This window comes from Panthera uncia (assembly GCF_023721935.1).
Source record: "Panthera uncia isolate 11264 chromosome A3 unlocalized genomic scaffold, Puncia_PCG_1.0 HiC_scaffold_12, whole genome shotgun sequence".
Classification (NCBI taxonomy): Eukaryota; Metazoa; Chordata; class Mammalia; order Carnivora; family Felidae; genus Panthera; species Panthera uncia.
In genome coordinates, this window is record NW_026057579.1 from 24844157 (window position 1) to 24857639 (window position 13483).

Genomic DNA, 13483 nt, shown 5'->3' on the forward strand with positions numbered 1-13483 from the left:
AATAATTATAGGCTCATGGGAGGTTGTACAGATAGCTTAGAACATTTTTACCCCACTTCCCAATGGTGACATCTTCTATAACTGTAGTATAATATCAAAAACAGGAAATTGACATTGATAATGACACCATTAACTGGACTCCCACCGGATTCCTTACTCAGTTTTCACTAGTTTATACATGTACATGTGTGCGTGTGGTTTTATGGAATCTTACCATCATGAAAGAACTTGCCTCATGCTATTTCTTCATTTTCACACTTGTTCTCCACCCCATCCCTGCTCCACTGGCAACCACTCATCTGTTTCCATTTCTGGTTTTGTCACTCTGAGAATTCTTTAAATGAATGGAATCATGTGGCATGTAACCTTTTGAGATTGGCTTTTTCTCACTAAGCATAAGCTCTTGAGACTCGTCCAGCTTGTTGCTGTGCCATGCTGTTTCCTCTTCCTCATTCTGGCACGGTCTGGCCCTTCTGTCATCTGTTCATCTTTTATGACTGAGCTCAGGTGTCCATCTCCCTGCGTACTTCTGTGTAAATGAGATGTTCCTTCCTCTGTTGCTCTCCTAGATCCTGAGCGTACCGCTACTTTTATTAATTAGGTGTTCAGCTCGCTTTCTTCCCCAGTAGGCTTTTGAGTAATCCCTGAGGGGAAAGATTTTATTCGAGTGTCTTCGGTGCTTAGTTCAGCATCTTGCACATAGTAGGTGCTCAGTAAGTGAATGTTTAAGTTAATAAATATATTGAAGTATTCTTCTTAGTGAATTGCATACTACCTTATACCAGGTTAGTCACTCAATAAATATTTGTTAAAGAATAATAATTGATTTATTTTAGGGCACCCGGGATCCAATTTGTGCCATAACTGCATCTGATAAGACACTGATCGTGGTAAGTTCTTAAAAAACTGATTTTATTAATAATAATTGTTTAAATTATAAAAATAGAGTAAAGTAATATGTTTTGGATTTGAATATCATCTTGTGGGCACCAAGTTTTCTAAGCCCAAAGTAGTAAATAAATTTTTAAAGACTGCCTCACAAATTGTTAATTATTTGCAAAAATAACTATTAATAAACGCAGTAGAATAGTGGCCAACTGGGGAGAGTTTGACACCGGCTTGCATGAGCCACACAAGGGTTGGCAGGTGTCGAGTGGATTGGATAGCAATAGTAGGTCTTAGAAAGCTTCCTTCTGTATGTGGCCCACTATTTGGTGTTGGAGAAAGTGCTTTGGCTCAGCTATTTTTATAAGACTTAAAATGAAGAGGTGGTGTGTTTGCTAACCAGTGGGGAAAAAAAAAAAAAAGTCTAGGGCAAATTTTTGCTGAATTTTTCAAATAAAATGAATGTAATGGTGGCTTTTCTTGAGCTCTGGCATTTGAAAATACTAATTTTAGAACTAAATGTTTACTTTAATATAATGGTGGTGGAGTCATTGAATTTCAGTTGTGTAAACATAGCCTTAGTGGTGTATATTTACAGTTCTAGTTATGTTCTTTAGCCATTAGATAATTTTTGGGGGGACAAAATCTTAAGAATGTATTATTGTTTTTCCTCATCAAGTGAATTTGGTGTATTTTTGAAGCAGTTTGTCTTATGGAGCCTCTTTTTTCTTTTTAGAGTCTTTGCTCAATGGCAGGGGTTTTTGGTTATGCTAGTGGTGTTTCTGACATTAGCAAAAATAAAATAACATGTAACTCATATCAATCACGAAAATTGACATAATTCCCAAATGACAGTCTACCTATAACATACACACTTGAATGGTTTTAATACCAGCCAGAAAGTTTAATGGAGAAAATATCTTCTGCATTTAAAATTTCACTGTTGAAATGTAAAAGGTTTTAGAATCATTACTTTTTCAAACCTTTAAAGCCAAAGGGCCCCTTTTTCAAAAACAAAATCTTATTTCTTACCCCAATATGGTAAATCTTCCAAAACCCATACCTCCCTTTTATACACTAAACAATATTCTCCCCCTCCTCCTTCCACCCTTTCTGATAGGCCCCTCTTGAGAATCCACTAAGTGGTGGTGCTCCACTCATTAAAAAGGGGAGAGGGAAAGATGGCCTGAGCCGAGCCTTCCGCTTTGTCCCATTGCCATGGCCAGAGGAACAGAAGGGTTTGGAAACCAGAGTTCGCTCTTGTCTGTTATACCAACTATTGATCTGTCAGCATTAAGGTTTGCACAGAGTTACACTGAAACTTCTATTCTTTTATTTTTTATTTTTATTGTTTTTGAGTATTCTTTTTTTTTAATTTTATTTTTTATTTTTTAAAAATTTACATCCAAATTAGTTAGCATATAGTGCAACAATGATTTCAGGAGTAGATTCTTTAGTGCCCCTTACCCATTTAGCCCATATCCCCTCCCCCAACCCCTCCAGTGACCCTTAGTTTGTTCTCCATATTTATGAGTCTCTTCTGTTTTGTCCCCCTCCCTGTTTTTATATTATTTTTGTTTCCCTTCCCTTAGGTTCATCTGTTTTGTCTCTTAAAGTCCTCATATGAGTGAAGTCATATGATTTTTGTCTTTCTCTGACTAATTTCACTTAGCATAATACCCTCCAGTTCCATCCACATAGTTGCAAATGGCAAGATTTCATTCTTTTTGATTGCCAAGTAATACTCCGTTGTATATATATACCACATCTTCTTTATCCATTCATCCATCGATGGACATTTGGGCTCTTTCCATAATTTGGCTATTGTTGATAGTGCTGCTATAAACATGGGGGTGCATGTGTCCCTTTGAAACAGCACACCTGTATCCCGTGGATAAATGGCTAGTAGTGCAATTGCTGGGTCATAGGGTAGTTCTGTTTTTAGTTTTTTTGAGGAACCTCCATACTGTTTTCCAGAGTGGCTGCACCAGCTTGCATTCCCGACTGTTTTATTTTTAAACATATTTTTTTGGAATCTTTAATCAGCTTTTAATGTAATATTTTATGTCTTGAGACTTCCTTACATATTCTAGAGAGATGCCCACTTTGTTAGGTACATGATTTGCAAATATTCTTCCAATTTGTACTTTGTCTTTTTTCTTCTCCTAACAAGGTCATTCACAGAGAAAAAATTTTGATTTTTGTGAATTCCGGTGTATCAGTTTTCTCTTTTAAGGAATATGCTTTTGGTGTGTCAGTTCTAATCTTCTGCCTAGCCTCATTTATATTCTTTTTTAAAAAAATTTTATTTAGGGGAACTTGGGTGGCTTAGTCTGTTGAGTGTCTGACTTCGGCTCAGGTCATGATCTCACTGTTCATGGGTTTGAGCTTCGCATTGGGCTCTGTGCTGACAGCTCGGAACCTGGAGCCTGCTTCAGATTCTGTGTCTCCTTGTCCCTCTGCCCTCCCCCACTCATACTCTGTCTCTCTTTCTCTCTTTCAAAAATAAATATCAAAAAAATTTTTTAAAAATTTATTTAAATCCAGGTCAGTTAACATAATTGTAATAGTGGTTTTGGGAGTAGAACCCAGTGATTCATCACTTACATATAACACCCAGTGCTCATTCCAACAAGTGTCCTCTTTAATGGCCATCACCTACTTAGCCTACCTCCCACCAACCTCCTCCATCAACCCTGTTTGTTCTTTGTATTTAAGAGTCTCTTATGGTTTTTCTCCCTCTCTGTTTTTATCTTATTTTCCTTCCCTACCCTTATGTATATCTGTTGTGTTTCTTGAATTCCACATATGAATCAAATCATGCAATGTCTTTCTCTCACTGACTTATTTCGCTTAGCTTTATACATTCTAGTTACCTCCACATTGTTGCAAATGGCAAGATTTTAGTCTTTCTGATCACCAGGTAATATTCCATTGTATATATATATACACCACATCTTTTTTTTTTTTTTCTCCACTATTCATAGAACAGTTTATTGACCTACCTCATCTGGCAGGCCGTGGGCCCCTTCTGACCAGAAGTGTCAGTCTTATAACACATCTACTTTATCCATTCATCAGTAGACGGACATTTGGGCTCTTTCCATAATTGGCTATTGTTGATAGCGCTGCTATAAACATTGGGGTGCATGTGCCCCTTAAAATCAGTCTTTTTGTATCCTTTGGATAAATACCTAGTAGTGCAATTGGTGGGTTGTAGGGTAGCTCTATTTTTAATCTTTAAAAAATTTTTGAGGAAGCTCCATACTGTTTTCCAGAGTGGCTGCACCAGTTTGCATTCCCCCCAGCAGCACAAAAGAGTTCCCCTTTCTCTGCAGCCTCACCACATCTGTTTTTTCCTGAGTTAATTTTAGCCATTCTAACACATTTAAACTAATACTCATTGTATCACTGCTTCTGATCATCTCCATTTGCCACTAACTAGTATCAGGTAGATGGCTATAGGATAAAAACGTGGACTTTCAGAAACCACTGTTTCATATGGTGATCTTATATTGATTTTTCATTCATGGTGAAATTTAATGCAATAAGTGCTTTATATTTTAGCTTTTAATGTACCTTAAATATTAACCTAGACAACAACTGTAAGTCACCCTTGTTATTTCTTCCTTGGGATATAAGGAGTTATGTAATACTGAACAGCTAAGTTTCTGACTTCTTTCTTGAATGCTGCATGAAAAAAAATTACATCACCTTCAACCACTTTTAAAGGGGTTTAATTAAATTAGGAGATAAATATGTACTCGGTAACGTGATTTAGTATCAGAATTGGGAATTAGTTATGACACATTCACTTTGGTTTGGAAACAAATGTATGAACATATAGAGAGACCTGTAGTTGTAATTTAATGTTATTTTGTAAATATGCTTTAGTAATCAAAAGTAATTTCCACAGGGTCGTGAATCTGGCACCATTCAGAGATACAGTCTTCCTAATGTTGGTTTGATTCAAAAGTATTCCCTTAACTGTCGATCCTACCAGTTATCCTTGAATTGCAATTCTAGGTAAGTCTGAAAATTCTCTTCATATAGATGCTGGGCTTAGAAGTTATCAATTCGGATTGTTGGATTTATGTAATAAATACAAAGATGTGTATTTGTTTTAAACTTGTCTTATGGTTCAGTGTGGTTTTATTGTACTATATTTATATTTAAATGTTTATTTATTATACGGTATTTAGATGTTTTTCTCTAATTGGCAAAATATAGAAATTCAAATGTAATACTTTAAATTGTTTGCGTGCCAGTTGCTTTAATTCCTTTGGATACTTTTTCCTCACAAGGAAGCAAAATGGAGAGTAGTCTATGTCTTCTATCAAATTTAAGAAATTTTTAAAACCAGTTATTTTTTTAAAGCCATTTCTTTTTTCTTTTTCTTTTTTATTAATTTTTTAAAAATGTTTACTTATTTTTGAGAGAGAGAGACAGACAGACAGAGAATGAGCAGGGGAGGGTCAGAGAGAGAGGGAGACACACAGAATTTGAAGCAGGCTCCAGGCTCTGAGCTGTCAGCACAGAGCCCGACGTGGGACTCACGAACCATGAGATCATGACCTGAGCCGAAGTCGGACGCTTAACCGACTGAGCCACCCAGGTGCCCCTTAAAGTCATTTCTGCCTTCTTCCCAGATTTGGATGAACTGATTTTGCACAAGAAGGGTGATAGGTAATTATATTCGTGATTGCTATTTGTCATTTTACCATCTTGTTTCCTTTCTCCAATTTCAATATTTGTAGTCGTCTTGCTATCATAGATATCTCAGGAGTTCTAACTTTCTTCGACTTGGACGCTCGGGTAACAGACAGCACAGGACAGCAGGTCATTGGCGAGTTGTTAAAATTGGAGCGTAAAGATGTCTGGGATATGAAGTGGGCCAAGGATAATCCAGATTTGTTTGCGATGATGGAGAAGACAAGAATGTATGTTTTCAGAAACTTGGATCCTGAGGTAAACACAAGAAATGAGCATTAGCAGTACATAAATAATGAGCCAGATGTGAAAACCTGGCTATTTCCCTTTTGTTTCCTTAAGAGGTTTGTTGGTGTTGGAGGCGTAAATTTCTGAAAATAAATAGAAACATATCTGTGGATTTGTAAAATATTTGGTCATAAGTGGGAATAATACTCATCCTTTAAAAAGTCTCTGCTTTCTCTGAAAGGCACTTCCTAAGCATTTATCTGTACTTTTTAAAAGACGGAACCATGGTCTCTAATACATAGTCTTTATTTTTTCCTTGTCAGAGTTAAGAAAAAAAGAAAATCAGTAGTAATATTTACCAAAATTGCTTAAAACAACCTAACCAAAAAAGTGTAGGCTTTTATTCTCCTTTGCCCCCCTGTCCACCTTAATCTGTGCTTCCTTATTTATGTTCACATGACCTCTATCAGCCACTAATCCTGGTCTTTCTCACTCTGATGATTTTATGAATATGCAAGTGTGGACTGATTAATCTGCCCTCTCTGGAGTATCAGGAAGCCACTTGCTCACTAATTTTAAAGTTATATTTTGATTTTCTACTTGTGGCTCACATCAGCTAATTGTTTTTTTTTTAAGTTTATTTATTTTGACAGAGAGAGCAGGGGAGGGGCAGAGAGAGAATCCCAAGCAGGCTCCACACTGCCAGCGCAGATCCCGATACAGGGCTCGAACCTACAAACTGTGAGATCATGACTTGAGCTGAAGTCAAGAGTCGGACACTCAGCCGACTGAGCCACTGGGGTGCCCCACATCAGCTAATTTTTAAGTTTGGAACTTCCCTGTCAGTCCGCTCTGGACCAACTGTTAGCATTTGTGTTTAGGAAATTCAATGTAATTTGAGTGGTAGCCTAATCAAAGCATCATTGAGATAAATTTTTATGTAATTTTTGAATAATTAATGGTTTCCAGTTGGGAATTTTCTGTATGGTTGTTGCACCCAACAAATGTAAATAATAATAAATAAGTTGATAGATATCATTAATTGATGTATGGGTTTGCGGTTTCCTTTTTGGAAAGAAATTGCATGCTTGGACCACTGAGCTGCCAAAAATCTTCTAGAGTGATTTATTTAGTGGTGAACTATTAAACTGTCCCTTTAATATCTTAAATTATTTTCACATTTCCCCATTTTAGTGCTACTCAGGATCTTTGGGCTGGGAAATGACCTCATGTGAATTGTTCTCAAAGGCTTTGTCAGGAATTTTAAGGATCTTTGTAGTTTTTAGCCCCTGAGTAGGGTTTAAAGGAAAGGCATTCAGGGCTGCTGCATTTAACTTGTAAGCAGGGGCTTCTTTCAAGGCTCCAAGGGAAATTTGACACTTGCCACAAAGTAAGTGTAAAAATTTGACAGGTAACCACAGGCTAACCTTGAGGATGGGAGAATACTTTTTGAATGTTAGGGCCCTTTTTCCATCCGTGTCCCCATGCGTACTAAGTCAGAAATCATATGCCTGGGCGAGTGTTGTTCCTGGCTGTTTGTAATGTGTGTGTAGCACACACGCTCAGTCTAGCACCAGGGGACGTCTTGGCCTGGTGCAAAGTGCTTCTTAAGTAGTTTTAACAGAATAGCCTTCCCCTCCCCTCCTTTTTTAGAGTCATTTTCAGGCTTGGCAAGTAGTTCAATTTCTATTGGATTTAAAGCTAGATGGATTTCTTTCAACCTCACCACTGACTGGATTTCTTTATAAGTCATGCTGTGCTGTTCTGTTCATTCATGAGGACACTGGCTGGCTGTTGTCCCTGCTTGGTTAGTTATTGGTTAGTTACTCTGCTGTTCATTTCTTTGGCTGTTCATTGACTGATTATGTAAGGACGTACTCTTTAAAACAGGATTTACTGGAGCTCCTTTAGGGCATAGTATTCTTTTACTATTCAGGAGATAAGCTGTTATTTGACAGTTAATACTGAATCCATTTTTGTCCATTTGAGTGTTAGGAATTCTAGATTCATACCTTCCTTTAAGTTGTAAACCTTTCTTCAGATTATAGATGAAAAACGGGTGCCATTTGTGTGTGAAGTTGTAGTTCACTGATAAAGCACACTTTCTGAGAATTTGGAAATGAGTATTTAATGTTGATATTCCCTGCTTGGTCATTTTTATCTCCAGTGACCCCCTAAAGGTACCAATTCAGCTTTTCTAGTCTTTTTCTTGGATCTTCCCTTTCATTGGTACTACTTCATATTCATATTCCTTTCATATCTCATATTTTTATCACTCAGCTCATTTTTATACACTTCTTTACCAAACAAGAAGTTTCCAAATTTTTGAATCCATATCTTCATCTATGCATAATTATTCATTTAGAAATGATATACGTGACTTACCATTATTAATACAAGTACTTTATGAATCATGTCCCTAAAATAGAAATTCTGAAAGAATGAGGAAAAAAATACATTTAAGAGGCTGAAGTGAACTTTATTTTGAAATGTCAGGGTGCTGTAGTTCTCACTGCCATTAAGCTAGTGTCTGAGCATCGTGCACACTTGAATTATTAACTTCGTAAAGTCTTGTGTTTCAAATCGTCTTCTTGATAATTTTCAATTGTTTAGCTGACTTTCTGTCAGATCTGATTCGAATGTGATTGTTTTCACTTTCTAATGTGGCTAACCCCAGAGTTTGTGCCAGGAGTAAAGGGGGTGACTGTTCCGCCTCGTCTTGTTTGCTTGTGCTTGCATTCCAATATTCCACTTCATTCACGTATTCTTTCCAGGGAGATTTTTAAACCGCTTGTCCAATTTATGAGAGTTAGCTCAAAATTAGAGACCGTAATCCCCGAATCCGCTTAAGTAGGTATATACAAACTTCGGTATGTCACAATATGCTGCAATTAAATGGATAAGCGCTCAAGATACCTGTTATACTGTACATGTTCTGAGACCTTCTGATGTATGTACTGGGTAAGAGTACTTAATACAGTATAGATTAGTGAAGTTTAAAATAGTTTCTTAATAAAAATAAATTTCTTATGTACTGAGTAGGAGAGTGTATCCTGCTTTTGTTGACCACTGGTCTAAAACTTCATATTCAATGGAAATATGGATGGATATCTAGTGAGTTTTGGAAAATAATGAGAATTAGATGAGATAATTCAAGTAGAAGTTGACTTTTTAAAATCCGAATAATATAAATATATTTGCATATTTACTTGTGTGCCAATAATCATAGATTATTTTGGAAACTCTTAGTTTTTAACCTTCCTTCCAATCTTTATTTTCTCCCTTTCTCTTTATTTTTGGTATAACTTTTTATCCACACATCATCTTTTATGACTTTATTTTTTGGCTACCTTGCTTTGTTTTTTGTCTAGTCAAAAATAAAGCAATTTTCTAATGATAAACATTTTTATACAGGTATATTTGGATACATATTGTATCCAAATAATTAAAATATATGAAAGGCCTCTATAATTTATAAGAAGTATGTTATTATATACTTAATTCTTGAATTAAATTTTATCCTTGATTCTTTCTGTGTGATCATTGCTCATACTTGCCTTTACATAATACAACTTTTTTTGAGGAAATAAAGAAATTTGGTAAAATTTTCTCGTATAATCAACAATTTTTACTTAAAAAAATTTCTTTTATGTTTACTTATCTTTGAGAGACAGAGACAGAGCGTGAACTGGGGAGGCAGCAGAGAGAGAGGGAGACGCAGAATCTGAAGCAGGGTCCAGGCTGAGCTGTCAGCACAGAGCTGGACGTAGTGCTTGTACTCATGAATGGTGAGATCATGACCTGAGCTAAAGTTGGATGCTTAACCAACTGAACCACCCAGGTGCCCCAACAATTTTTACTTTTTAAGAGAAAATGTCACTTTAAGACTCAAATGCATATAATGTGCACACAGAGCCCCATTCTTAAACTTTGACATACTAAAACTAAATATGATTCAATTTTTAAAAATCTGATTCAATTTTTATCTCTAATTTCCATGCTTTTAAGTATCTTCCTGTAGTTTCTATCACATGAAGAACTAAGTATCAGAGTTATAAATTTGATACATTATTTCCTTTGAATTTTGCTTACTTTCTATTTCATGATACACACACACACATACACACACACACACACACACACACACACACACATATTAAAAACACATTCCAGGGGTGCCTGGGTGGCTCAGTCAGTTGAACGTTCGACTTTGGCTTATGTCATGATCTTGCGGTTCATGGGCTGGAGTCCCGTGTCGGGCTCTGTGCTGACAGCTCAGAGCCTGGAGCCTGTTTCGGATTCTGTGTCTCCCTCTCTCTCTGCCCCTCCCTGACTCAGCTTGGTCTTTCTCTCTCTCAAAAAACAAATAAACATTAAAAATTACATTCTGGTATTATTTCCATTACCAGACATTATCTTATCCTTTTCATAGTGCTCTTGGAGGTAGTAAGTATAGTGAGAGTTTATTTCTTGTTATTTATATAATATTTATATCTCCTTTTTCTACTAGAGATTTAGGGCAGCTACTTTACATTATAATATGCATTTGCTACACTTTATTTCTATAAGCTTGCGTAATACTAAGAAAAGAGACAGACCTGTAACAGACTTGTGTATTTACATCTTGGCAAATTAAATCTTATGTAGAAAATCTATCAGGAATGCTCTCTGGCTAATTTTATAGAGGATGGACTTTGCAGTATGGGGTAAGATTTCTTTGATATATGTACTTACATACGACTATAGTGTTTGTTGGTTTTATTAAGAATTAAATTTAATGTTGCATTGCATGAGTAAGAATTATCAAGTGGTATAAGGCATTTTTGGATTGAGAAAAATTGGACTGATGTTAGATGCTATTAGGGAATTAATATTAATTATATGAGGTGTAATAATAGTAATGAGGCCATTTAAAGAACATCCTTATCTTTTAGAGATATGTACTGAAATATTTAGGGGTGAAATGTCATGATGTCTATACATTTTACTTGATTTACTTTAAAAGACTTCATCCAAAAAATCGACTGAAGCATATTTAGCAAAATGTTAATAATATTTAGGTGATGGACATATGGATGTTAATGACATTCTGTCTAATTTTCTGTTGATTTGAAAATGTTGAAAATAAAATACAAAGTCATATGTTAAAGGAAGGAAAATTTTGTACAATTAAGCATAACATTTGTCTTTATCTTTGAAGGAGCCCATTCAGACTTCTGGATATATTTGTATCTTTGAGGATTTAGAAATTAAATCTGTTCTTTTGGATGAGATATTGAAGGTAATTCTTAAAAAACAATTGTATCTTTGTTGCTGGCTTGACTGGGATTTGTTTTATTTTATGCCCAGGCAGTGTGGTGTTCCTGTTAGGAATGTGGATTGACCCTCCTTGGTCACTTGTACCGCTTTTAGACAGGTTCCTTCATCTTTTTTGAACTTCATTTTCCTTTCTTGTTTATAAGCCTCAATTATTTTTTTCAATTTTTTCCTCTATAAAATGTGGATAATAATGGCTCCTATCTCACAGGATTGTTATTGTATAAAGTAATCTGTGAAAAGCACTTACCACAGTGTTTGGATCAAGAGCTCAAAAAATGGTGGCTAGTTGTGGTTGTCATTGTTTTTATGTTAATAACAAAGAGAAGAAATATTTGACAATTTACTTTGTTCTTTTGAGCTCTAAGACAGGTAACTTTTTGTTTGCAGGGCCACTATCCTCCTATTTTTTTTTCAGGCTTTATAAAATAATCCAGTTCTGATTCCAGCTATCTTTTTGAACCCCTACTTTGGCCTTCATTGACTATCTTTTGAGAATTTCTTTCTCTAAGAATATATTAAAAACATTTTTACTTTCATTTTATACAAAGCATTTACTTTTTTCTGTATACTTCATATATTTTTTGGAATTGGGTTAATAGAGTTTTACATTTCTGAAGTTAGTTGCAATTTGTAGCATGGTTTCATGTTTTGGTTTGATATGTAAATTGTAGCCCTTTAAAGCCCTTTGTTTGTGAGCCTGTTTTTTTTTTCCCCCATGAGAAATTTATTGGAGCACTAGAGCTGAAGGAATACGAAAGGAAAAGGAAGAGAATTTACTAAATTTACATTCACTAAAGTGCCTTCATAGGAGGTGTTCAATTGTCATTTGTCATTGCATGTCACTCTTCATTTGTCATTACAACTGTGCCCGGTAGATAATACACAGACCTCATTTTTAGTGGAGAAAGCTCTTCGTGAGTAAAATGATTTACCAAAAGTCTGTCTGTTCACTGACTCAGCAGATGTTTATTGGCAGTCAGTAAGGCAAGTTCCTGGCCTCAAGTAGAGGGGTTGGGGAGGTAGACAAGAAATTCAGCAACCAGCAAAGGGGCAGGGCTGGCGCAGTTCAGTGGGCAGGTGCGTCTGTCAGAGGTCTGTGGGGAGAGAGCGCTGGTACAGTTCTGAGACTGTGAACCACGTGAGTAGTACAAGGCTGGCATTGTGCTAAACGTTTGATACGTGTTATCTCATTTAATCCTCACAATTCTAGGAAGTCAGTCTGATTATTATCTTCATTTGTTCAGATGAAGAATCTGAGGCTTGGAGAGAGAAACTCATTTGCCAGTGACACCCAGTTGGCAGTAGGCAGAGACGTGAATGATTTCACTCCAAGCCGTCTGGCTTCAAAGCTGGTGTATGTAATTGGTAGCACTGGCGGAACTGAAGGGGAACAGTCGTGGGGGAGGTTGGCCCCAGTCATACGAGGCCTTGTGTGCCTTCTGTGGAGTTTGGACTGCCTCCTGGAGTCACTGGGGGAGTAAAGCAGGAGAGTGATGTGATTGGGTTTATATTTGGGGAAGATGGCCTTGGCTTCCTGGGTGGGCACAGGACGGGGGTACAGCAGGTTTTAGAAAGAGTTGTTACATAGCCAGTAGGCTGAGGAATTAGGATCTAAGCTTAGATCTGTTTGAATCCAAACCTCATGCATTTTCCATACTACTTTCTACTTTGTGCCAGGGATTTCTGGGAGAACTTTTCAGTTTCTAAGTACAGTGGTTTAGTTGCAGGTGGGGAGGGCCAGATGCAGCTTAGTTCTGGGAGCCATTGCTGTTTTCTGTATGTGGGGGCGGGGGGCTCTAATTTTCTCCTGGGCTTCACTTTTTCTTTACTTGGAATATGTAGGATATTGGTGAGTTCATTGTAACTGTTTTCTTTTCTTGGCCATTAGCTAGCTATTTCCTGCAAGACTGGCCTTCAGAAAAAAAAATTTTGGAGGGGTCATCTAGCTAAATTAACAAAAGGAAAGAGATAATGAAAACTAGCTCTTTCTTTTATTTGCTTGTCTGCTGCCCAACAGCACAGGGGACAACTGTCTCATTTCCCCCCGGCAAGGAGAGAGTAGATTAAGGAGTGAGCTGGTAGAGGCCCCTGCACATGTCTTTTCTCAGCACTTTGGGCGAGAAGAGAATAGTAGCTCCTGGGAACATGAGAGTTAAGCTGAGGGAAACAAGGCTGTATGATTGTAAGACAACCCTTCTTCCACTGTCCTCTTTTCCCTGTGGGCAGCCTAGTAACCTCAGGAGGAACTTCACCTGTGGATGTGGCTGTTTTCCAGATAACTCAAAGACCCACACATTGGAATATCTTTTCTTCCCATTTTGGTTTACAACATGATACAGTT

The 13483-nt window shown here is 36.8% G+C and overlaps 1 protein-coding gene across 2 annotated transcripts in view; it reads left to right on the top strand.

Annotated features, from left to right (window-relative positions):
- WDR35 (WD repeat domain 35) overlaps positions 1-13483 on the top strand; it is a 61232-nt gene that overhangs the window by 34432 nt on the left and 13317 nt on the right. Inside the window, exons 14-17 of one of the 2 annotated variants that reach the window (XM_049651979.1) lie at positions 837-890; positions 4802-4911; positions 5643-5853; positions 11024-11104. In XM_049651979.1, the coding sequence (XP_049507936.1) occupies positions 837-890; positions 4802-4911; positions 5643-5853; positions 11024-11104 (456 nt within the window). The remainder of the gene's footprint in view (positions 1-836; positions 891-4801; positions 4912-5642; positions 5854-11023; positions 11105-13483) is intronic. The other variant, XM_049651980.1, reaches the window with a different exon arrangement.